The 25,331-nt window shown below is 45.5% G+C and overlaps 1 protein-coding gene and 1 non-coding gene across 2 annotated transcripts; both read left to right on the forward strand.

Moving 5' to 3' along the window:
- The first annotated feature begins 156 nt into the window (after positions 1-156).
- On the forward strand, positions 157-23,254 carry Snap29 (synaptosome associated protein 29). The gene is made up of 5 exons (XM_032899857.1): positions 157-522; positions 10,254-10,450; positions 14,927-15,012; positions 19,407-19,502; positions 20,533-23,254. Exons 1-5 carry the CDS (start codon positions 286-288, stop codon positions 20,688-20,690), a joined length of 774 nt encoding a protein of 257 aa, XP_032755748.1. The 5' UTR covers positions 157-285; the 3' UTR covers positions 20,691-23,254.
- Positions 23,255-25,144: 1,890 nt separating this feature from the next.
- Trnas-uga lies at positions 25,145-25,225 on the forward strand. The gene has a single exon. It is a non-coding gene; the product is annotated as a tRNA-Ser (tRNA).
- Positions 25,226-25,331: the final 106 nt, after the last annotated feature.

The raw sequence follows: 25,331 nt of genomic DNA on the forward strand, positions 1-25,331 counted from the left end.
CTGGGCCTGCCACTGCCGGACCTTACGGCGCAGGCGCAAAGGCAGCCGGCTTCCTGACCACGTGACCGCCGTGTCTCCTCTTCCTCCCTCGCCCTCGCACTGGGTGGGGCCTGGTTCCCCTCTGCAGCTCCGCGTAGTGGTTGGCTCTGGAGGCGGGGCTCTAGCGCAGTACTGGCGGAAGTAGTGCGCGCGGCGGCCACAGTGAGTCCGCCCGCCGGCGCTGGGCTACCGACTCCTCGCTCAGCTGCCCTTCCTGCTTCCAAGGTTCAGGCCGTCGCCAGCACCATGTCTGGCTATCCTAAAAGCTATAATCCTTTCGACGATGATGTGGAAGACGAGGACACCCGGCCGGCGCCGTGGAAGGACGCCCGCGACCTGCCCGACGGCCCCGACGCGCCTATTGACAGGCAGCAGTACCTGAGACAAGAGGTGTTACGCAGGGCCGAGGCTACTGCTGCCAGCACCAGCAGGTCCTTGTCCCTCATGTATGAATCGGAGAAGATCGGAGTCGCCTCTTCAGAGGTGAGCCTGGGGCAGAACTGAGCTGAACCGGCCAATCAATGCATTATAAAAACGGGATGAGGAAATGTTTTGTTCACGATCTTTTGGGATTTTTTTTCTAATTGCCTACCGTAAGTTCTTGGACATAGTGTAAAGGATTGTATCGGGATCACCCGATGTTTACCTCCGGAAGCTTCCTTACCTTTAATTCTGCATGGCTGATTCCTCCCTCACTGTCCTGCCCCCGTTTCTATAAAAAAGGTGTCTGAGAGTAAAAATACCAAAGTACAGATCTGTATTGGGGAAGTAGTGTCTCTTTCATTTCTATATAACTTGTTGGGCAGAAGCCTCAGGCTGTTCCTCTCTAGTGACCCAGTTAAAGTGTGTCTGTATATGCTTCAGGTGCCAGGTGGTGCCACTGAAGCAAAGGAAGTCTGTGTTCTTCTCACTTCCTTAACCGCGGCTCCTCTTCCTAATGGGAATATTTAAGTCCCTTTCCCTGGACTCCTGCTTAGGAAACCAGATCCTGAATTGAGTCTAGATTCTTACCTTTGTAGATCATATGTTGTTGTTGTGACAGCTCTTTACATTCGTAGAAAATTTCAGCAACTAGGAACTTTGCTTTGTCTTTAATTTACCTGTATTTGAGTATGCACATGTTTGGGCTGTCCCTTGAGCCAAAACAGGGCTCCTGGGAATCCCTTGGAGCTGGAGTTGACAGATGGGAGTTGCCCAGTGTGGGTCTGGAACAGAGCTCGTCTTCTGAAATGTCTTAAGACCTTTTCTTTTTCTTTTTTTTTTTTTTTTCTTTCTTTTTTCTTTCTTCCTTTTTTTTTTTTTTTTTTTTTTTTTTTCCGGAGCTGGGGACCGAACCCAGGGCCTTGCACTTGCTAGGCAAGCGCTCTACCACTGAGCTAAATCCCCAACCCCAAGACCTTTTCTTTTTGAGGAGTTTTGGCTTGGTGGACAGTCTGCCAATGAAGCCCAGGCTGGTCTGGAACTTAGAATCCTTGGGTCTCAATCTTTCTGATACTGGGATTACAGCAACGTACCATCTTGCCCAGCACAGAATAAAGATTATTCCAAGACACCAGGTTGCCCCTAAGTCTATTAGTAAAACAGTTGTTTTGGCAGAAGAAGAAATTACTGATACATCAGCAAAGACTAATCTTAAGTATTTTACAGTTTTGAAGTGTAATAGTTGAAACAACATATTGCCTTCTCCAGTCTTCATCTCTGATCTTTGGCAAACTTTCTTCTGACCAAAGGAACTTAGGCAGATCTGAGGTATACTGCTTACCTTCTCATATAGTCATCTCTGTCATTTCTGCATTGCCGCTGTTTGAGTATTTATCTTCTCCTATCCTTCCCTGTTGAGGTCTCCCTGATTGCTAATGCATGCTCTGCCTCTAGGAAGTTGTGCTTCTGGGTACTGGATTCTTGATGTTCCAGTCCAGATCAATTGGAGTCCTAAGGGTCTTGGTAAACAGATCACTTTCTGTTGAGATAGGTGATAAGTTCTCACAATGTAACCCAGTGTAACCCAGATTGGCCTTGAACTCAAGATTCTCCTCCTTCAGCCTCCAGAGTGCTGAGATCATAGATTTTACCAGGCGCAAATGCTGAACTGTGAACAGGTAGAGAGCACTCTGACCTGCTGAGTCACCTCTCTAGCCCCAAAAGAGAACCTTTTTTTTTTTTTTTTTATAGAAGACTTATTTATTTAATGTATATGGATACACTGTAGCTGTCTTCAGACACACCAGAAGAGGGTATCAGACTTTATTTCAGATGGTTGGGAGCCACCATGTGGTTGCTGGGAACTGAACTCAGGACCTCTGGAAGAGCAGTCAGTGCTCTTAACCACTGAGCCATCTCTCCAGCCCCAAGAGAACCTTTTTTTCCTCATAGTATTATACTATGTAATTCCAACTATCCTCCAACTTTATGTAGACTAGGCTGACCTCAAACACAGCCTGTGAGTGCTGAAGTTTAAGCCACCACACCAAGCACTTTTATTTTTTTTAACTTTAAAGTGAGGTATTCTTTACATATTGGCCTGTATATCATTTAATAGTATTGAAGGTTATTTCATACTTAAATGCAGTGAAGGGTGGCGTGGGGAGGGGGGGACAGGCTAATGGCCATGTTTGTGAAACCAGCCTCCTAAAAATGAACATGATGATATTTGCTTCCTACGAATCACCACCTGGCCAAAGCCACGCCCCTTCCCAGGACACTCCGCCCCTCCTGGAGCAGCATAGCATGCTACAGTGATCTTTCTGGAGCCTGGTTTCTTAGTTCAGCAGAGCCCAGCAACAAGCAGTAGGCCAGGGCTTCAGTTGTCGTTGCACCAGCACAGTGGAAAGGGCCTGGTGTTTGGTAATACTGACATATAATGTGCTCAGCTACCATGGCTAGCACGCGTTCCTCAGGGGCTACTCATCCCTTTATCTCTCCAGAGCCTGTCACTGAAGAGATAAAGGCATTCACACTGGGCATTCAGTTCAGAGAGGTCAGAGAGACAGACCATCCCTCATAACCCAGAGGAGTGACAAGGCAAACGCCTCAGTTTCCCCATCGCCACAGATGTACTCTTGTTTTCTCGAAAGCTAGTGGGAACAGTCATTCCCAGAGAGCCCTTCCCAGCCAGACCTGCTCTTCCACAGTTGTTCATGATGACTCGAATGCACCATTTCTCAGCCAAAGCTGGTGAGGATGGAAAGACAACTACTACATCCATCCCTCTCTAGTAATCAGTGGCTTTTGTTTTGTTTTGTTTTATATAACCTAATAACAAACTTCTGTGTCTGAACCCACTCGACACCAGGGTGACCTCTGGTTCACACAGAACCCAGCAAGCTCCACGTTTGCTTGGCTCTCCACGCTAGAATCTGTCAGTGTGGGTGTGTATTATCTTGAGAGAAATAATGATAAATTTCTCTTCTTTCTTTTTTTATTTTTTCCTCTCTTTCCCGTTGTGAAATAGAATTTGCCCAGGCTCACCTCCAACTTGCTGATCCTCTTTGAGTTCAGCTCTGAAGTGCTGGGATCCCATGCCTGTGCCACCACACCTGCTTAACCTCCAGTCTAAAATAATAAATTTCAGAGTTTGGATTTAGTGAGCTGACCCCGGGTTGACATTCGTGTACTTATCAGTTAATAGCTAAGTTTAATTTCAGACTTAATCTGAGGCCTACCTGATGTTATAGGATGGATGTCTTGGCTGTAAGATATAGTTGTGATCTGGTGGCCTCCATATCATTTACTGGGTGTTTTCTGCTGGGTCTCATGGGTCCTGCCCACACTCTTCTATGCTAGACACACAGTTCCACTTCCCTTCAGTTACTCCAGCTGCATAGACTAGCTGCTTTCTTCAACTCAGGCGTGTACCCCACCCACCCTTGGGACTCCCTGTTATTCTCCTTAAACCAGGCCAGGAACCCTTGTTAGGGATTCACTGTGTAATGACCTTTTTATAGTTTTTCCCGTGAAACTAAGCTCATCGAATCAAGAATGGTTCTGCCTGACTCAGCTTTCAGCACCACAGTGTTGTTAGCAAATTAGAAAAGCAGACTAGACTTGCTCTTACTCTGCATGAACTGTGTGAGCCCTCAGGGTGAGGTTTGGGCTTGGTTAGTCCCCTAGCGCTGGAAAAATGCTTGACAGAGAGTGAGTTCTGTGTGTTTTGGAGAAAGTCCCACCAACTGCTCCATGCTCAGGCAGCATTCAGGAACTCATTGAGTCCCTGAATCCTCACAGTGCCCCCAGAACATAACCTATCTCTGTGAATGTCACCTCACTTCAGGCAGTTTGAGCCCTTGCATGGTCATTGTTCCCCTAACTTCCTCCTCCCCTTGCTTTGAGGAATATTTCACAGAAAAAAGGAGTTGAGGAACTTTCTCTGTAGTTCCTTAGCAACCTAAGCATATCCTCTCTCTCTCTCCTTTCTCCTGTTTAAATTTAGAAAATACTCGGGGTTTAAAGAAGTTGGGGACACCTGTAATCATCTCATAAGCAGTCATTTGGCCCATCCACTCTTCCTACGGAGAGCATTTTGTGTTTTCTTGTCCTTTGTTTTTGAGACAGAGTCTCAATGTAGCGTAGACTGACCTCCAACTCTCTGTACCTGAGGATGACCCTGAACTCCTGATTATCTGCCTGCTCCTCCCAGAGTTGGGATTGCAGGAATGTCCCATCACTGCTCTCAGTTTACAGAGAGCTAGGATTGAGATCCCAACATATCACGTAAGCCAACATCAGGCAAACACCATTACCAGCTAAGCTACATTCCTCATCCAGGAATTCACACCCCTCACACCCACCCTGGGTCTCATTCTCACAGATGCAGATGAAAAGGTCAACACAGCCCACTTCTGAGCTATGGGAGCATACCTCCAAACCGAGAGCACGTGAGGTCTGCCATCAAAATGATTGTGCACAGAGTCTTGGCAAGCCTGTCCTCACAGGAAAGACTGAGGAAGCACTATCAGTTCTCCTCTGTCACATGCCCTGTCACACCCCCTTTCCTCCTTGCTGCCTGAAGTCAGAAGGACATTAAGTCCAGTCATTTCCTGTCCCTTTTGGGGGAGGATTTCAGCCAAAGAAGCTATTTGCTTTGCTGGTCTCATGTTCTCCACTGAACAGATTCTAGCGTATAGAAATTTCCAGAATCCAAAGCATCCTCCTTCCTCTGGCCTTCTGCCTCTTTGAGAGCAAAAGCCATCCTTATATATTTCCCTATGTTCCTGTTGTACCACCTGTGTAAGGTGTCTGGTCTCCTCTGAGTGTCCCTTGGATAATAGGAGCTCCCTGTGATTCCGAGATTACGTTAGTCTTTTGCTTTCCCTGCAACTTTCTAAGCAGAAAAGAGGAGTGGCTTTTGAGAAAACCCTGTCATGATAGGAAGAACTGACTGCTGGAGTAGCCAAGGGCCCCTGGGCCACCAGAGCTTTACCCACCGTAACCCCCCAGCCTCATCTGTTGTCCTGTACAAGGATCCAGAGCTGTGGATGTAGCTCAGTGGTAGAGCACTCAGCAATCATACGTAAGCCCTGAGTTTGAGCTGCAGCATTGCAAAGTAACACTAATAATAAAGAAGGAGAAGGAAAGGAGGGGGGAGAAAGACAGAATCGGTCCATGTATGCTACAGAAATCATTTATCCAACATGTATTGCTCTGGCCTGTTCCACAACGGCCTGTGAGGATGATGTGCTCGCAGACTCTGAAGATAAATTTATCAGGTCCTTTCTCTTCTGAAAACTAGCTCTTGCAAGTTTGTTTGACGTCCAAAAATTTGTTTTCTTTTTACTTAAAAATTCCTAAGCTAGGAATGGTGGTACATGCCTCCAGTCTCAGCAGAGGCAGGTGGGTCTCTATGAGTTTGAAGCCAATATAGGCTAAATAGCAAGTTCTAGACCAGCCAGAGCTACATAGTGAGATCCTGTCTCAAAAAAATGCCTGGAGCTGGAGATGTAGTAAATAGAGTTTAAAGGTAAGTTCAAATCAGTATTTTGCCTATGTATTATAGCTCTATGCACTGTATTTCTGAATTTCACCCACTAAACAGAAACCCAGGTAACATATTGGGTTAGAAATGTTAACACCATGTTAGAAATGGGTCTAGGGTCCCAAGAAAATGATTTCACAATCCAAGGTATTTCATCAAGGCAAGAGGATTTACTTCTGCAGAATGGTGTGTAGCCATGCCACGTCAAGCAGGCAAGTCCACCTCAGAGTGGTCCTAGGTTTTTATTCCTAAAGCAAAGGAATCCTGTGCCTCAGTCTGAATGCTCAGAGCTTGGTCTCACACTCTTAGGCAGCTAGCTAACTCAAAATGGCATACTTAATGAACAAAGTGCAACCTCTGAGAACAGGCTGCAACCTTGAGCACATGCATGTTGACTTCAAGAAGAGCCGAAGGTGGTTACAACGTTTCACATGGAGATTTGTCTATTTAACCCTTGGATAGAAAAGGCAGCACATTTTGTTTACATGTCCCACAGCCTCTAAATGGACTAAAGGCCCTCCCTACATTAACTTGGGACCTCTACATTTAACCTGAACTTCAATAGTTTTCTGTGGTTGCTCTAAGTTAGTTCCAGGACTTCTACAAACACCCTGAGTGCTCATGTCCCTTACATAAAATGGCCTAATATTTCCATTCAGACACATCTCTCGTATACTTCTATTTGTTCATTTATCGTCTTTAAGGCATAGGCAGGACAAAGTCTTCAGTCCTACTAGTGTCACACACACACCTGATCAAACCTTCCTCCCTACCTCTCTCCAGTACCAGGGATTGAACTAAGGGCCTTGTGCATGCTAACCAAGTACCCAAGCACGGATTGCTGTCTCTGGCCCTTCTCGTATGTTTCAAGTTATCTCCAGATTACTGATAATACCTAGAGAAGGACTAGAGGTGCAGCTTACTTGATAGAATATTTGCCTGGCATGCACAAAGCCTTGGTTTGATTCCAGCACTCAAAAAATAACCCAGGATAATCAGAGGTTTAAGGTTATCCAAGGCTACATAGCAATTTCAAGGCCAGCCTGGGCTACATAAGACCCCCATATCAAGGAGGGAGGGACATAATAGGTGTCGATTCTGTGCATAGTTACCATACCGCAATGTTTAGAATATAATGACAAAAAGTCTGTGTGTGTCCTGTTGCAGACTATCAGGCATCTTCTGTTTATAGCTAGTTGAGCACTCAGATACAGAGGGCTGGCTATGTAGTTTCACACCTTTCAGTCAGATTTCCAGAAAATATAATAGGTTGGTGTGCTGGCTGGTTTTATGTCAACGTAATACAAGCTAAAGTCATCAGAGAGGAGGGGGCCTCAGGAGCCCCAGCTGTAAGGCATTTTCTCAGTTACTGATCAGCACAGGAGGGCCCAGCCCACTGTGGGTGGTACTGATGGATTCCATAAGTAAGCAGACTGAGCAAGCCATGAGGTGAAAGTCAGAAAGCAGCACCCTCCATGGCCTCTGCATCAGCTCTTGCCTCCAGGTTCCTGCCCTGTTTGAGTTCCTGTCCTAACTTTGTTTTCATGATGAACAGCAAAGTGGAAGTGTAAGCTAAATAAACCCTTTTCTCCCCAACTTGCTTCTTGGTCATGGTGTTTTGTTGCAGCCATAGAAAGCCTAACTAAGATAATTGGGGACGGTTTTGTTTGTTTGTTTGTTTGTTTGTTCTTTAAACAGGGGCTCACTATGTAGCCCAGACAGACCCTTGCCTCAGTCTCCTGAGTGATTACAGTCGCCCAACCTGGCATGTAGAGTATATGTTTAAAAATTGGTGAGGCAGAAGCAGGTGGATCTCTGAATTTGAGACCAGTCTAGTCTAGGCCTGTTTCTAGAATAGCCAAGACTATACAGTGAAATTCTGTCTCAAACAAACAAAAAGCCAAAAAACTGGACTATGGTGACACATGTTGTCTTAGTTAGGGTTTTATTCTTGTGAACAGACACCATGACTAAGGCAACGCTTATAAAGGAAAACATTTCATTGAGGCTGGCTTACAAGTTCAGAGGTTCAGTCCATTATCAAGCTAGGAAGCATGGCCGTGTCCAGGCAGACACGGAAGGAGCTGAGAGTTCTACATCTTGATCTGCATGCAGCAGAAGGAGACTCCACACTGATATACTCCTAGCTTGAGCATAGGAGACCTCAAAGCCTCACAGTGAGACACTTCCTCCAATACGGCCATACCTATTCCAACAAGGCCACATCTCCTAATAGTGCCACTTCCCTTATGGACCAAGCATTCAAACACACGTGTCTATGGGGAATATTGCTATTCAAACCACCACACATTAAATGCCTTTAGTCCCAGCTCCTGAGAGGCAGAGGCAGGCAGATCTCTATGAGTTTAAATTCAAGGCCAGCCAGGGCTATACAGATAAACCCTGTCTCAAAAAACAAAAAAGGAAGAAAGAGAAAGGGAAAAAGGGAGGGAGGGAAAGAAGACAAAGTACAACAAATGCTGGCAAAGATGTAGGAGAAAGGAACACTATTCACTGCAGTGAGAATATAGCTGGGGTAGCCATTATGGGATCAGTGTGGAAATCCTCACAAACTCTAGAAATAGTAGTCTAGCTATGTGCTCCCGGGTGTATATCCAAAGGATTCTGTGTTTATTCCTGTTCTTTCTACAATACCAAGAGCGTAGAATTGGCCTAGATGTCTATAGATGGGTAAGTAGAGGCTGGAGAGATGGCTTAGTAGTTAAGAGCACTTGCTCTTGTAGAGGACCCAGGTTCAGTTCCCAGCCTGCATGGTGGTTCACAGACATCCAAAACTCCAGTTCCAGGAGATCCAGTGTCCTTCTTTGATCTCTATAAGCAGCAGTCACATAAGTGGCACATGTATATACATGTGAGCAAAACACTCAGATACATAAAATAAATCCAAAAAGTTTTAATGGACAAATGAAGCATGAAACTGTGGTACATGCACATAGTGGAATTCTATTCAACCATACAGAAATTACAAAATGTGTAGGGAAATATATGAAACTAGGAAATATTACCTTAAGTACTGTAATCTAGGCTCAGAAAGATAAACATCTCACATGTTCTCTCAAGCAAATCATGGTTTCCTCTCTCTCACTCTCTTGTACTCTTGCTCACTTGTTTGGCTGTTCTGTAGTTTGCTTGGTTTTGGTTTTGAGACAGGGTTTTCCTACGTAGTCCAGAACTCACTATGTATACCACCAGATTCAGGCTGGCCTTGAACCCACAGAGATCTGCTTGCCTCCGCCTCCCGAGTGCTGGGGCTAAAGATGTACGCCACCATGCTAGACTTGAATCCTAATTTCTAACTTAAAACATGATTTCTGTTTAAGTTGGAGTAAGTGTGGGTAGAGTCTGTGAAACTTGAAAAGGGCCTCTAACATGGGAGTGTTGCTTTAAGATAGGTGGGAAGGATCCTGGACCTTGTGAATCTTGAGTGGGAGAAGGAATACAGGACCGGACCAGGGTCTGTAATGGTCCAGGAGGGACAGAGGAGAGCAAGGGAGCAAAGCTAACGTTATGTGAAGTGGCATAAAGGGGCCAGGGGGCTGGATCAATTCATACCGTCAACCCTAATAACTTAAGGAGCCGCAGCACCTACCTGGTAAAAGGAGAGAAGTCACCCTCAAGTCTTCCCCTGATCTCCACGTGCGAATACCACCCCTCAGCCAGAATAATAAATATACGACTTTAAACTCTTTTTCAGGCAAGGTCTCTCTATGTAATCCTGACTGGCCTAGAAGTTCGGGGGAGCTGGAGGGAGATGGTACAAGGAAGCCCATTACTTTGTAATAGTCTAATATTCTAGAAAAGGGTGGAAGCAGCAGTACCCCTGCAGGAAACCAGACAAAGTACTGGCCTGGCCGAGAAGTTATACCAACCCACCTGTCTCTTTCTCCAAAGTCCCCAAGTGCTGGGACAAAAAAGCATGGGCTACTATTCCTATCTAGACTATTTTTTGCGACTGGGTCTCACCTGGCTGAGGATAGCCTACAAGTCACCATGTAGCCAGATATAACAGTAAACTAATCCTCTTGCCTCTGCCTCTCACATTGTGGGGTTACAGGTATGTGTGCCAGGCCTGGTTGATAGAGTGCTAAGGACCAAACCCAGGATTTTGTGCAAACCAGGTAAGTGCTCTCCCAGTGGAGCTGCCTTCCCAGCTCCAGACTTAATATACTATGACTCTGGAAGCAGGGAAATGGCACGATGCTACTATCTCTTGCTTCTGCAGGAGCTGGTCCGGCAACGAGGAGTCCTAGAACACACGGAGAAGATGGTGGACAAGATGGATCAGGACTTGAAGATGAGTCAGAAACACATCAACAGCATCAAGAGTGTGTTTGGAGGATTCATCAACTACTTCAAATCCAAACCAGTAGAGCCTCCACCTGAGCAGAACGGCAGCATCGACCCCCAGCCCAGCAGCAGGTAAGTGTGGCATCTCCATGTGCCTACATAAAGCAGATGGGCTCTGTGGAAGGAGCCAGGGCCTTCAGACCCTGTCGATGCCATCAATGTATCTTAGAACCCCGTGGGATACTCACCTTCAGACTTGCTGAAGAGAAATCCCTCCTCTTTCACCCAACTGTTGATCTAACTCATAAAAAATACTCCAGCACTGAAGGGTTAAAAATGTGCCTCTTTTTACAGAACGTTTCTTTATCAAGTCATCCCAAAAGCCAGACATAGTGGGGCCTGTGTGTAATCTCAGCTGTTGAAGAGACTGAGGCAGGTAATAGCAGGCCATGAGACTGGTCTTGCAAAACTCAGCAAAACAAAGAAACAGACATGGCTGAGCTGGTGATATGGCTCCCAGGTAAATGTGCTGGCCACCGAGCCTAGTGAGCTGGTTGGAAACAGAGAATAAACTCCCAACAACTTTTCCTCTGATCTCCATACATAGTTACACACACAAAATAAATAAATGTAATTCATGTATCGTACATACATAGAAACATGTACATATGTAGAATAGGAATGTGGTTTATTAGTAGAAAGCTTGCCTAACATTTGAAGTCCTAGATTCCATCCCCACCACCACACAAAATATAATCATACATACAAAATATGTTTCACGCACATATATATAAGTATGTAAAACTCTCCTTTCCATCTATATCTAATCTAATCTGTCCATTAATTTATACTTTAAAATTATAGATTGTTTACCTCAAAAATTTTGAGCAGAAATACAGTGAAATCATACAAAAGGACCTGGCAGGCTTCAGCACCCTATGTTCAATTATAAGGCAGGACTGGGGAGATGGCCCAGTAGCTAAGGGCACTTGTCACTCTTACAGAGGACGAGGGTCCAGTTGCCAGCACCCATGTGGTGACTCACAACTGCCTGTAACTCCAGTTCCAGGGAATTCAGTCCCCTCTTCTGACCTCTGAGCACCAAGCACACACATGGTGCACATACATACATGTAGGCAAACATAAAATAATCTCTTAAAAAAAAAAAAGGTATAAGACAAAAAAAGAACAGGGCCTAAGAGATGACTCAGTGGTCAAGAGCACTGACTGCTCTTCCAAAGGTCCTGAGTTCAAATCCCAGCAACCACATGGTGGCTCACAACCATCTGTAATGATGCCCTCTTCTGGTGTGCCTGAAGACAGCTACAGTGTACTTATATATAATAAATAAATAAAAATATTTTTTTAAAAATGAATAAAAGTCTAAAAAAATCTCTTTTAAAAGTTATTTGGCCTTTAATAATAATGCCTTTAATACCAGCACTGGGGAGGCAGAGTTCAAGGCCAGCCTGCTCTACCTTGTGAGTCTAGGACAGCCAGACCTATATAGTGAGGTCCTGTCTTTAAAGAAAAAATTAGTATTAATATATCAGGGTGTGTGTGTCCATGTGAGCACATGTGTGCATGCTGGTGTGTAGAGGTAACTCATGCGTGTGGAAGCCAGAGTCAAGTGTCTTCCTCAGTTATTTCTCTACCGCATGGGCTTTTAAGACTTTTGTTTGTGGGACAATTGTGGCCCAGCTCTCGGGAAGCAGAGGTGGGTGGATCTCAGTTCAGGACAGCCAGGGTTGCACAGAGAAACCCTGTCTCAAAACAAAACACAACACAACACAACAAAAAGCAAACAAGAAAGAACCGTACTTATTTGTATTTTATATGTACGTGTTTTTTGCCTACACGTATGTGAGTGTGTACACCAGGTACCCATGGAGACCAGAAGATACTAAATCCCTTAGAACTGGAGTTAAAGATGGTTGCCTACCATATAGGTGCTGAGGACAGAACCCAGGTCCTCTACAAAAGCAACAGATACTTTTAACTTCAGGACGTCTTTCTTACTGTTGGAGTCTGGGAGTCGCCACACAAACCACACATGCACCAATCCCAGTGAAGCAAGAATAGTTTATTGAACGCACACCATAATACTGCACGTCCAGGCCCACAAGAAGGAAACCTAACTGTAGCACCAATCTGACCTCAGGGCAGGCTTTTTATAGGAAAAACCGGGTTCAAAAGTTCAAAGGAGGGGCTGGGGATTTAGCTCAGTGGTAGAGCTGCTTGCCTAGCAAGCGCAAGGCCCTGGGTTCCCGGGTCCCAGCTCCAAAAAAAAAGGAAAAAAAAAAAAACAGTTCAAAGGCAAGCAGTGGAGTGGTACAGCATCTTGGGCTCACTACACAAAGGATTATCAGCCAACCTTTAAGCTGATTGGTCCTGATTGAGGTAGGGAGGGTGGTGAACAGGGGAATTTCAGAACACTAAGATAGCAAGGTACAAGTGATTCGACCATAACTTTTTGGCTTATTTGTAACATCCTTCAGTGTCGGCTATTGAAAATTACTTCTGGGAAGTAGAGTCAGAGAACCTGAACTTAATTTTACCCTATGAACAAAATGGAGACTGAATACAAAATGGCTACAGTTATGTTAAAAGAAGCAGACTAAACTCATGCCTTGTTTTTTGAGATAGGCTCTTTAGCTGAACCTGGAGCTTACCAGCTGGCGAGGCTGGCTGGCCAGTAAGCTGTAGGGGATCTACTTGTTAATACCCCACCCCATCCCCAGAGCTGGGTTGACAGAAACCAGAAACAGTGCGCCTGCCTTTTTCTGTAAGCTTTGAGGATCCAAACCCAGGTCCTCAGGCTTGTGCAGCACACCCACAGACCGAGCTATCTCCCCAGTACCATGCCCCTAGCGTCAAGAAATAAAATTCTTAATCACACTGAAAGGTTAAGTTTCCAGCCAGTTTATGTTGGTGCGTCCTTATAATCCCAGCACTCGAATAGAGAGCTAGGGGCTAGCCTGGGATATAGAGTGAGAGCCTCTCTCAAAAAGCAACAGAAGAGCTGGAGAGATGGCTCAGTGGTCAAGAGCACTCACTGCTCTTCCAGAGGTCCTGAGTTCAATTCCCAGCAACCCCATGGTGGCTCAGCACCATCTGTAATGAGATCTGATGCCCTCTTCTGGTGTGTCTGAAGACAGTGACAGTGTACTCATACATAAAATAAATAAATCTTTAAAAAAAGAAAAAGCAATGGAAGAGCAGCCGAAGAGGTGGGAAGAGGTGGCTCAGTACAGCTTCCAGCGTCCACGTGATAGTTCATAACTACCCATAACTCAGTTACAAAGAATCTAATGCCCCCTCTGGGTTCTCATGTGGTGTACACACACACACACACACGCACACACAAGCACACGCACACACAAGCACACGTGCACACACGCACGCACGCACACACACATGCACACACACGTACACATTAACACACACATACATATACACACACACACTATCTTAATTTTTCCTTTTAAGTGTATTTACTGTATGTGTATGTGTGTTTGCCTACCTGTGTGTATGTGCATCATGTGCTTCCCTGGTGCTGCAGTCCCAACAGCTGGGCTCTGGATTGGTGGTTTAGGGCCAGCCTAGTTACATAGAACTCTGGGTTTTGCTTGTTTCTTGTATGTGTGTATTGTGTGTGTGTTTAATTTGTTATTAAATTGTTTTGTTCTGTTTTGTCTTAATCTGTGCCTCACTGAGTATGTCTGTCACATGTGTGTGGTTACCCACAGAGGTCAGAGTGTCAGCTCCCACGGACCTAGAGTTACAAGTAGTTGTTGGCTTCCCAGTATAGGTGCTTAGATCTGAACTTGGATCCTCTGGCTGAGAAGCAAGTGCTTTTAACTGCTGAGCCAGCTCTCCAGCCCTGAGACACCGGATTGTTCTTTGTTTTGTTTTGTTTTCAAGACGTAAGTTTCTAACCCAACATTACCTGTCATTCATTCAGCACAAGTGGTCATATGTAAAAGCCACTCATTGCGTATAACTATAAATAAGTGTGGGTTTTTACGTTATGTATATGTTATCACAATGTTTAAAATGTAGGGCCAGATAAGGTACAAGCCTGTAGCCTCAGCACTTGGGAGGTAAAGGCAGGAAGATCAGGAATTTAAAGTCATCTTCCGAAGCTACATGTTGAAGGTGAGGCCGGAGTGGACTACTTTTTTCTATTTTTTCTATTTTTTTTTTTTTCGGAGCTGGGGACCGAACCCAGGGCCTTGCTCTTGCTAGGCAAGCCCCTGAGCCAAATCCCCAACCCCCAGAGTGGACTACTTTAAAAAATAAAAAAAAAAAAAAAAAAAAAGGAAAATGGCTAGTGGGTCAGTTTTGAGTAATTTACTGACCCTTCATCAAAGGTCCCCACTTGGTCATTGTATACACTTGTTATCCACCGGCTTTAAGGACTCCTTATCCTTTGTAAGGTCTTTCTCAACCCACTGTGTGCCCACACTATTCCCAGGGTGCTCCATAGGTCAACAAAGAAAGCACTGGCTATGCAGCACAAAGGGATAGTGGCTGGCACACTCTGGCACAGAGATGACATTGTCCTGGGTGTGTCTCATAATGTTATTTTTTTTATTTCATTTTAAGATTGAAAGAAGCCATAAATACAAGTAAAGATCAGGAAAGCAAGTACCAAGCCAGCCACCCAAACCTCAGAAGGCTACATGATACAGGTAAGTGAAGATGTGTATAAAACTCACGTCTGGATCCTTGTGGAATTGGGTCCCCAGGTTACCAATTTGGGGACAGCCACCTCTCTACAGTGATGGGCAGAGGCTCCAGTATAACATCCCACATGCTGAGTGATGACGTCAGGGATACAGGGTGTTCTTGGGAAACCATAGGTATGTGTTTCCAAGGACTTCCTCCCTACATCACTGCCCCATGGAGTCTGAATAAGGACATGGGAACCTGTATCCCACTGAACTTGAACCCTCAAGTGGTGTAGCTCTGAGAAATTCTAGTAGTTTAAAAAAAAAAAAAAAACACAGCTGTAAAGCTGGGCATGGCAGACAACTATAATCCCTGCACTAGGGAGTAGAGGCAGGAAAACCAGTGTTTAAGGCTAGCCTCTGTTGCATGTTGAACTTGTGGACAGCCTGGCATATATGAGATTCTGTTTCAACAAGCAAAACAAGAAGCCCTCCCCCCACCAAAAAAAACCAGTAATTGCAGGAACATTGCCTTCTCTAAGTAAAATGGCCCTTAGAGGTGTTGCCCTCTGCCCAGGGCTCATGAATTTGTTAAAGGCAAAACAATACGCTTGTGTACATAACTATAGTGGTTGATCAGCTAGCCTCTTGAGATAAGGGAATTTATTCTGAGGGTGGATCCATTCTCAATATGTAGGTCTCTCACAGTTGGAAAATAAGCCAGACTTGGTGCCACACACTCACAGCCCAGCACTTAGGAAGCTAAGGCAGGAAAGGTATGAGTTTGAGTTTGGGGTCATTCTAAATTACGTGACCAGACTCTCAGAAAGCCAAACAAACAAGCAAGAATGCTAGGATCTTACTCAGAGTTCGATAGAGGAAGTGCAGCAGAATTGAACGAATCAGCTTACAATAGCAACAGCAGCAGAATCGCACCTGAGAGCTGAGAACCCTGTATTTACTCAGTCCCTGAGGCTGAAGGCCTCAGCAGTGAGAGGAGTCCCACAACAGACGCCTCTTACCAGGAGTCAACCACCAGTGCTTACTGAGCACACAGGTTGGGCTTCAGTCATCCCAGTCTACAGACAGAAGCCTGGAGGTTCTGCAGAACCTGCTCCCTAGTTGAAAACAAAAGCTTGAAAATGCTGGTTCTTCTATTAGTAAGGGAATCTGCAGTCTGGTAACAGGGCAAATCCATTTTATCTGGCTTACCAGAAGGTGCTGCACAGGGGATCTTCCCATGTCAGTCAAGGCAGTACTTCAGGTGGTTCTAATTTGTGGCAAGCTGCCATTAAAACCAGCCATAATACTTGGCATGCTGGTATACATGAGCATAGAGGCAAGATAGCTAAAGGCTATCTTCCATTACCTAGAAAGTTCAAGGCCAGCTTGAGATGCATGAGATTCCCAGGTGCTGGTGGCTCACGCCTTTAATCCCAGCACTTGGGAGGCACAGGCAGGTGGATCTCTGAGAGTTCAAAGCCAGCCGCTCTTCAGAACAAGTTCTAGGAAGCCAAAGCTACACAGAAAAACCCTGTCTCAAAAATAAAATAAATAGGGGGTTGGGGATTTAGCTCAGTGGTAAAGGCCCTGGGTTCGGTCCCCAGCTCCGAAAAAAAGAAAAAAATAATAAAATAAATAAAAAGATAGATAAACAGATAATAGATAAATAGACAAACAGATGAGATACATGAAATATCTCAAAGGAGACAAAGGTAAAATCTCCAGTCCTCATGTAAATGTCATTCTGTGCTCCTGTGATCCCAGAATTGCAGGGCAGAGGCAGGTAGATCCCAGCAACTGGCTGGCTGGCTAGTCTAGCCAAAATGATGAGCTTCAGATTTTATGAGAGACTGTCTTAGAAACTAAGGTGGACTTTTTTATTGCTGTGGTAAAATACCAAGACCAAGGCAACTTTCAAAGAAAGCGTTGGGTTGAGTTTACGGTTTTGAAGGGTGGGATCCATAATGGCCGCAGGACCAGTGAAGAGCTCACAAGCAGGAGACAGAGAACACTGGTGATGGTGGGAAGCTTTGGAGGCCTCGGAGTCCATGCCACGTCACACACCTCCTCCAAAAGACCATACTTCCTAATCCTTCTCAAACAGTTTCACCAACTGGGAACCAAGTATTCAAACTGGGACCTATGGAGGCCATTTTCATTCAGTCCACCACGATGGACAACAGTGTGAAGACATTGGGTGTCCTCTGACTTCCGTATGACTGTGCATGGTCACTTGCACACCACACATGAACAAATAAAAGAGAGACCCGATGGCTATGCCTGGTGGACACACCTACAATCCCAGCCCTTGGGAGACAGAAATAGGAGTATTGGTGAAACTTTGAGTCTAACCTGGGCTACACAGTGAATCACAGGCTTAGCTGGGAAAACATGGGGAGACTTTGTCTCAGGGAGGGGAGGGGGGGATAGAGAGACCTGATGAAGGAAGAGTCAGAAGTCAAGACAGACTGATGTAAACACAGTTTATTCTGGAAAGGCACAAACCGAGAGAGAAAGAGAAAACTGAAATGTACAAGGCTCAAGGAAAGCCATTTCACCGCCATGCCCTGAAGAAGTACAAAAAAAAAGTCTACATCCAAAGACACAACCTGAGGGCATTAAAGGTGGCTCTCATTTGTGTGGTACTTGCTAAAAGAGTAAAAGGAAACGGGTGTTTTATAGAGAGACTGGCTTCAGTAGTTAGTACTGGAGGAAATGCAGTCAGACCCTTTGTATCACAAGCCCCATATCTTTTAATTCAACAAACTGATGATGTAAGATATTCAGAAAACAGACAAACAAAAAATCATAGCCCGGTATGGTGGCGTCCAAGCACTGTAGACAAAGCAAGAGGGCAAACGTCATACTGAACTGTACAAGATTTTGATTTCTTGCCATTAGTTAAACAATAAAGCAGCCATTTACAAAGCACTTATTCTGCATTAAATATTGTGTGATACAGAAATGATGTCATATATGAGAAGTACATTGAGACTGTATTATTGCACAAGGAATTTGGGCATCCCCAGCTTTCAGGAGGATCTTGGACCAATCATACACAGATAGTCAGGAAAAACTGCGTGCTAAACCTACAGAGGGACATTTCCTCCAAAGAGAGAAACTGGTGACTGGGGATGGTGGTTTACACTTAATCCTATCACTTGGGAGACTGAGGCAAGAGGGTGGCCATGGGTTCAAGTCCAGACTGGAACACCATGGGGAACTGTCTCAGAGAGAGGGAGAAAGAGAAGGAGGGAGGGAGGGAGAGGAAGAGAGGAAGGGGGGGGAGAGAAGGGGAGGCAGAGGGAGGGAGAAGGGGGGGTGGTAGCACACAACTTGGGAGATAGAGACAGAGGACTAATCCTCAAGGCCACCCTCAGCTACATACCAAGTTCAAGGCCAAACTGAACTACATATGACCCTGTCCCAAAAGAAGAGGAAGAACATTATTTCTGGATATGTTTACAAATGAAATTTCAAGGAACATTTCTTAGGCAAACATACATTGCCGAGCATTTCCTTTTTGCTTGTTTAAGTGAAACGACAGCATAAAAATAAATTTCCAAATAATATCCTTAATCCAGTTTGGTAACATAGCTCCACTTCCTTTGGTTTCTTTGAGGCAGTCTTACTACATAGCCCTGGCTGACTTTGAATTCATGATCCTGATGCCTTATCCTGCCAAGTGCTGGGATTTCAGCTGCAAACCATCACAGCAGACAACAATTTTGATATTTCTGTTTTGTGTGTTTCGTATGGTTTGATATGGTTTCCTTTTTATTCCATTTTACTGTATTTTGTTTTATTTTGTTTTGGCCTCTAATTCATCTTGCTCCATGTGCTAGGGTTCCAGGCATTCACCACCACACATGGGAATTTTTAAACCTGCCTCTGCCAGCTCTGCCAGGTGTAGTAGTATGCACCTATAGTCCCAGCCATTTCAGAAATAGCTTGAGCACAGAGTTTGAGATCAGCTTGTGCAGCATAGCAAGGCTCTGTCTCACACACACACAGACACTCATGTACACGCACACGAGAATTTGTGGGATACCTCGACAGAAGAGTGCTTGCCTATCGTGCACAAGGCCTGGTTCCAATCCTCAGGATCAAAAAACCCTGAAATAATGAAACAGCCTGTCCCCAGAGCTTGCCTGTGAGCCTGCACTTTTGCATTGACAGTTCCTGTTATATACATCTTTTTACATATCTAACCAGCCGGAGCTCAGACCTGTCATCTCCAGCCTGAAAACCTGTCCCGTTCCCACTCCTGTCCCTCTTACAGCCTCAAGAGCCTCTCACCTCCTTCCTCCCACCCCTTAGGTCCTTTCCTGGTGTTCCTGGGGACAGATCCCTAGGGCCAGTTTCATGGAGCAGCAACCAATCAGCTAACTGTCCCTCTGGTGTTTTTTCAGAGCTAGACTCTGTTCCTGCTTCTACTGTGAATGCTGAGGCTTACCCAAAGAACTCAAGCCTCAGAGCTTATCACCAGAAGATTGACAGCAACCTAGGTAAGTGTGGGAACTGCAGCAGCCTCCAGCCGGTCTGTGCGGAGCCCAGTAGGAGCACCCAGCACTGACGTCACTGTGTCCTCCTGCGTGTCATACCCCACAGCCGTGTCCCTCTCACTGCCTCACCCCTCAGGAACCTGTCCACTCCTCCATTCCTACGCTCAGTCCGGCCATGCCACCCCTTACGTGGATCCAGAGCAGACCTAGGCATCTCTGGGGCAAAGTGCATCCCAGGATAAAGCCACACAGCTTTTGTGTGGGTGCTAAGAATCTGAACTCAGGTCCTCATGTCTGCTCAGCAAATGCTCATACCCACCGAGGCTGTCCCCAGAACCAACCATGCTCCTTTATCTCAGCCTTCCTGTCCTGGCCTCACCGTCCTCAAACCCAAGAAGTTTCATGAGGCACGAGTGACTCCCTACTTTTACTTTCCAGGAAATACAAGATCACAGGTTTCAAAGACCCCAGGAAACATAGTATGCCAGACTTAGTCCCAGCCACCTGCATGGCTGAGACAGGAGGACTTCAAGTTCAAGGCCAGCCTAGAAAATCTGTGAGCTCCTAACTTGAAATGAAAACTATAAAGAGACTAGGGAAATGACTAAGTGTCAGTGTGCTTCCCTAGCATATGCAGGGCTCTGTGCTTGATTCTGCAGCACCCAGGGGGGAAACGCCATATGGACCACCAGTGATCCCTGTGATCTTCTCAAGCAGAAGCAGGGTGATCTCTGTGACTTCAGGGCCAGCCTGGACTGCTTAGTGAGTTACAGCCAGAGCTATCAAGATGATACTTAAAACAACAACAACAAAAAATCCCTCTTAACAGTGGTTGTCTGGAGAAAGGAGATACACGGTGGCCTCTCCCTACATTAGCTACATATTACTGTGTGGTAAATATCTTTCTTTTCACTTCTGTGTATTGTGAGAAGCATATGCTACAAGCTGGCACACATATGGCACACAGCCTCTCAGGCAGGACTCTGTCTGTAATCCAGAGGCACTGTGACTGCCTGTCATTTCCTTCTCACAGATGAGCTGTCCGTGGGATTGGGCCGCCTAAAGGACATAGCCTTAGGAATGCAGACGGAAATCGAGGAGCAGGACGACATCCTTGACCGGCTAACAACCAAAGTGGACAAGTTAGACGTCAATATAAAAAGCACAGAAAAAAAGGTGCGGCAACTCTAGAGACACGAAGGCGCTCTGCTCCGTCCTGATGAGAAGAGTCATAGTCCGTTAAACTCTTATGGATGTCACTTAGTATGTAATGTAACACGTTTTCAAATGTGGGTCTTTGAAATTTTAGTATCAATGGGGAAAAAAATGTATCTTCCACATTTTGGTAAGACCAACACCTCTAAAGTTCTGTGAGCTGTCTGCTGAGTTTTAGTGTAAGCAGAGAATTATGAGCACCTTGAGCCTTTGGTTACTGTGCTGGAAGGAGAGAAGGCACTGCGTTTCTAATTTCACGAGTGTCTGCAGAGCTGTGGGCAGAGTGTTGGTAAGCACTGCCTTTCACTTACCCATTAGTTATGTTTCTCACTCTGAGGCCTTACTGTGAATTCAGATGTGAAGGGACCCTGAGTTTGTGGCAGAAGGAAGGGTCCCTCCACATCGTCATATGTCAAGTCTTGTGGACATGCCTGCACACACACTGAGCACATGGTAGCTCTCTCCCCCTGAAAAGGATCCATGTTCTGTACAGAATTGAAACGTGTTGCCTTCATTGTCCCAACCCCCATCTTCTGTTCTCGTCCTGCACTTTAGCAGAAGGACTCAGAGCAGGATTGCCAGACATGACCGCTGGGAGGGAGCGTGGGAGAACAGACGTGCCCTTCTTCCCACCGGTTCTCACCTCACTCTTTCCATCTCTGGTGGGGACTTTCTCCACCGGCTCAAAGCCAACTTGTCGGTTGGTTTGTGTGCACGGAGTATTACTTAAAAACCTCGACACTGAGCCCTGTGCCTCTGGGAATAGAACCAAAGGCCGTGTTTATTTGGTGCCTGGAGTCTCCTCATCCATCCCAGAGACCCACGCAGTCTCCATTTCTACAAAGTGCTCCACCGAGTTTTAGGACTTAGACCCCACAAATGATGCTCACCTCTGTCTGTCAGATGATTGGACCAAGAGGCCGGAGACTCTCTTAGCTAGCTAGTGTTTGCTCCCTTCAGTTTCCAAAAGAAAATATTTAGAAATTAAATATTAAATTAAAACTGATTCCTGCAAGAAATTTCCCTTGTGTTGGTACTGCCAGTAGAGTTACTAAAGCCACAGAACACCTGACTATATTAAAATCAAAGTCACGCATTTTGAAGAAGGCAAAGGGGACTTTTTAACTAGTAAGATATGTCAGAATCTAAAATGCCAGTGCCTTCTTGCCTTAAAACATGGCTCTTGTGCTGCTTGGGGATCCTTCCTTCAGCATTTGGAGTCTGCAGTATCTTAAAGCAAGGCACGCAGTGGGGCTAGGGGTGCAGCTCAGTGGTCAATTATCTACCCTTCTCTCCTGGGGCCTGGGGTTGATCTTCACGGTCGGGGAGAGGATCAGAAAATGGGGTATCAGGACTATTACTGTTCATGTAGCAACATGAACTCACTCTTGTCCCAAAATATCCAACCTTCCTGAAAATACAGCAGCCACAGGCAGAAAGGGCCCAAATCTAAAGATCTGACTGAAGTGGACCTCTGTGAGTTCCAGGCCAGCCAAGACAATATATTCAGACCTGTCTCAAACAATGTAGAGAGACCAATCCATATGTATCTCCACTCCTCATTGTTTTTTGGTGTTTTTTTTTTTCCTATGAAACTTTCCCGTGTTATAATAACTGTTCCTCTTTATCACCATCAGGCATAGCCTTGTAGAAATTAACAATCCCAAGAAATGAACACATGAGGATGCCTTCCATGGGCATCCTACTGGGAATCAGCTGACTGAGGCTAAGGGACGTTTTATGAACCTTTCTTTGTTTTGCTAAATGAATGAAGCCAATCGCTCCTTTCCCAGTCTTTCTTTACTCCATGAATGTGAAACTGTGAAACCGTGTTCCTGTAAACCATTAGAGGTCCTTGTCCATTTTGTCCTGTTCCTCAGACTCTGTGGTCCTCTGAAGTTGTCTCTTGGCCTGCTGGAGACTGGCTGGAGCAGGTGCTGCCTTATAAAGCAGGGTCGTTTGCACATCACAGACAACAAAGGACTTGGGGAAGCTCCAGAGCCAGGTCTGCTGGCTGACACTCTAATCACAGCACTTAGGCCAAGGTGGAAGGGTGGCTATGAGTTCCAGGTTCAGGATAAGATCTTGTCTCAAGAGAATCAGTGACTGTGGGTGGCGGGGGAGGAAGGAAAGACTCACTCCTGCTCTCTGGCCTAGCGAGGATTAGTGCTGGGGAGGTGGCAAGCATGAGTGGAGTGGACAGACCAGTGAGCTACTTGCCATGCGAGGTCTGCAAGACAGACTGAGACACCCCGCCTTCAGAAAGGTGGCATTTGTAACCTTAGGTTAGCTGTGTGCTATGTGTACCACCAAAACAAGTGCACTGTCCTCCAGAGAAGACTGTTACTGACCTGTAACTCACCAGCATTGGGGTGACCTCGTCAGTTGGTTTTCCTCGTTCTGTAGGAGAGGCCTGAAGTTCATTCATGTAACAAGTAGAACAAAAGATCAGAGCATCTTTATTTCCCCTTCTCTTCTTATAACTGTGCAATTTTAAATGTATAATGTATCACTTCAGTAAAAAAAAAAATTCTACTTTGCTTGAATAAGCCCTTTTCTTCAGAGGTGTGTGCGTGCGTGCGTACGTGCGTGAGTGTGTGTGCATGCGTGTGGTTCTTGTGCCCCAGCATAACACATGTGGAGGTATTAGGACAATGTTCAGGAGTTGGTCTCTCCATCACTTGGGTCCTAGAGGTCAGACTCAGGTGGTCAGGCTTGGAGGCAGCTGTCTTTCCACAGTGAAGCTTCTCACCAGCCTGAGCCTTCTGACTTTGGGATAGAAAACTCTGAAATGAAGAAAGATTTAAGTGTTCCAAGCTGGCCAGAGAGATGTCTCAGCAGTTAAGATCATCTGGCTGTTCTTCCAGAGGATCCGGGTTCAACTTCCAGCAATCACATGGTGGCTTGATTTGGTGCCCTCTTCTGCTGTGCAGGCATAGATGCAGGCAAAACACTGTATACATAGTAAATAAATAAATAAATCTTAAATTAAAAAAAAAAAAAGTGTGGCATGCTCACAGGCTAACCGGTCTCTATAGCACTGTCTGTCTCACAGTGTTGCAAAAGCAGCCCCGATACACAGATGAGAGTGCCCGTGCGAGTCAGACTGGGTTTATAACATGAGCACTGAATTTCATTTCACAAACTATTGCTTGTTTTCCATCCACATTGAGATATCAGGACCTTTCACTTCATGGGAGATAGAAAATGATAGCAGGTCATCTGGTCAGTGGGTCATAGTTTGTTGCCTCGTGTTCAGATTTAAGAGGTAAGTCTGTGGGAGGGAAAGGTCAGTGGAGTCAGCAGGCGGTTCCCCTTTGGGGCTCCTGCCAAGGAAGAGGCTGGGAGAGGCATCGCTTGCACTGCTCTGTCTCCCATCTTTGCTCGACTGGTCTAGGAATTACCTAGGGACCTAAAAACGCCTACAGGATAAGCCAGGATATCTCTGTCAGAAGACTAGCTTACACACATCCCTAGAGCCACACTGTTCTCCTTGGGCCAGTCAGGCCACGTGAGACTTTGTCTGAAATAAAACAGGCTTTAAGGGCCATAGTGAGAAGTTACAACACTGACCTTCAAAGACAATGGTGTGTTGATGGAATCTAAGTAAGCAAATGACATCATCATATTTGGATTTTGAAGGGACCATAAAGACAGATCGCAATATAAGAACACAGCAACGTGAATTCAAGGCTAGCCTGGCATATATGGTGAGTTCAAGGACCACCAGAGCTACATAGTGAGACCCTGCCTCAAAAAGTAAAATAAAATAAAAACAAGTTACAAGGAAAAGGCTACCATCCAGCCTTGATGATGTGAGGGTCCCTGCCTAGTCTCATTGATGTATCTTTTTATGCCATGTTCAGTTTTAGGCCATTCAGTGAAGTTTAGTGGGAGGCCTGCTCTTCACTGAAGGGAAATGGAGGAGCAGTGGATCTGGGGAGAGTTGGGGGGACAGTAGAGGTGGGGAGAGGGGAGGCTGTACTCAATTCGTATTCTATATAAAAAAAGAATAAATAAAATAAATTTCTTTTTAAAATAGGCTAAAGAGGGCTGGAGAGATGGCTCAGAGGTTAAGAGCACTGACTGCTCCTCCAGAGGTCCTGAGTTCAATTCCCAGCAACCACATGGTGGATCACAACCATCTGTAATGGAATCAGATGCCCTCTTTAATAAATAAATAATTTAAAAAAAAAAATAGGCTAAAGAAGATTTTGGAAATGTTCCAGGTAAGAACTAAAAAGGAACTGCTTGGTACTAACTAATTCACCTAAGCCACATTTGATGGTACACACCTGTAACCCCAGCACTCAGGCAGAGGCAAGCAGATCTTTGAGTTCCAGGCCAGCCTGGTCTACAGAATGAGTTCCAGGACAGCCAGGGCTACACAGAGAAATCCTGTCTCAAAAAAAAAAAAAAAGGGGGGGGGTGTCACGGTGGCCGAGTGGTTAGGCATTGAACTTGAAATCCAATGGGGTTTCCCCGCACAGGTTCGAATCCTGTTCGTGATGGTAGCTCTTCTTTGGGGCTGGAGAGATGGCTCAGCGGTTAAGAGCACCAACTGCTCTTCCAGAGGTCCTGAGTTCAATTCCCAGCAACCACAAGGTGGCTCACAAC

The sequence above is a fragment of the Rattus rattus genome, chromosome 4, assembly GCF_011064425.1.
Source record: "Rattus rattus isolate New Zealand chromosome 4, Rrattus_CSIRO_v1, whole genome shotgun sequence".
NCBI classification, from domain to species: Eukaryota; Metazoa; Chordata; class Mammalia; order Rodentia; family Muridae; genus Rattus; species Rattus rattus.

Coding starts and splice junctions, on each gene's coding strand:
- Snap29 (XM_032899857.1), top strand. CDS start 286: ATGTCTGGCTATCCTAAAAGCTATAATCCTTTCGACGATGATGTGGAA. Junction 523..10,253: donor TCGGAGTCGCCTCTTCAGAG/GTGAGCCTGGGG, acceptor TTGCTTCTGCAG/GAGCTGGTCCGGCAACGAGG. Junction 15,013..19,406: donor CAGAAGGCTACATGATACAG/GTAAGTGAAGAT, acceptor GTGTTTTTTCAG/AGCTAGACTCTGTTCCTGCT.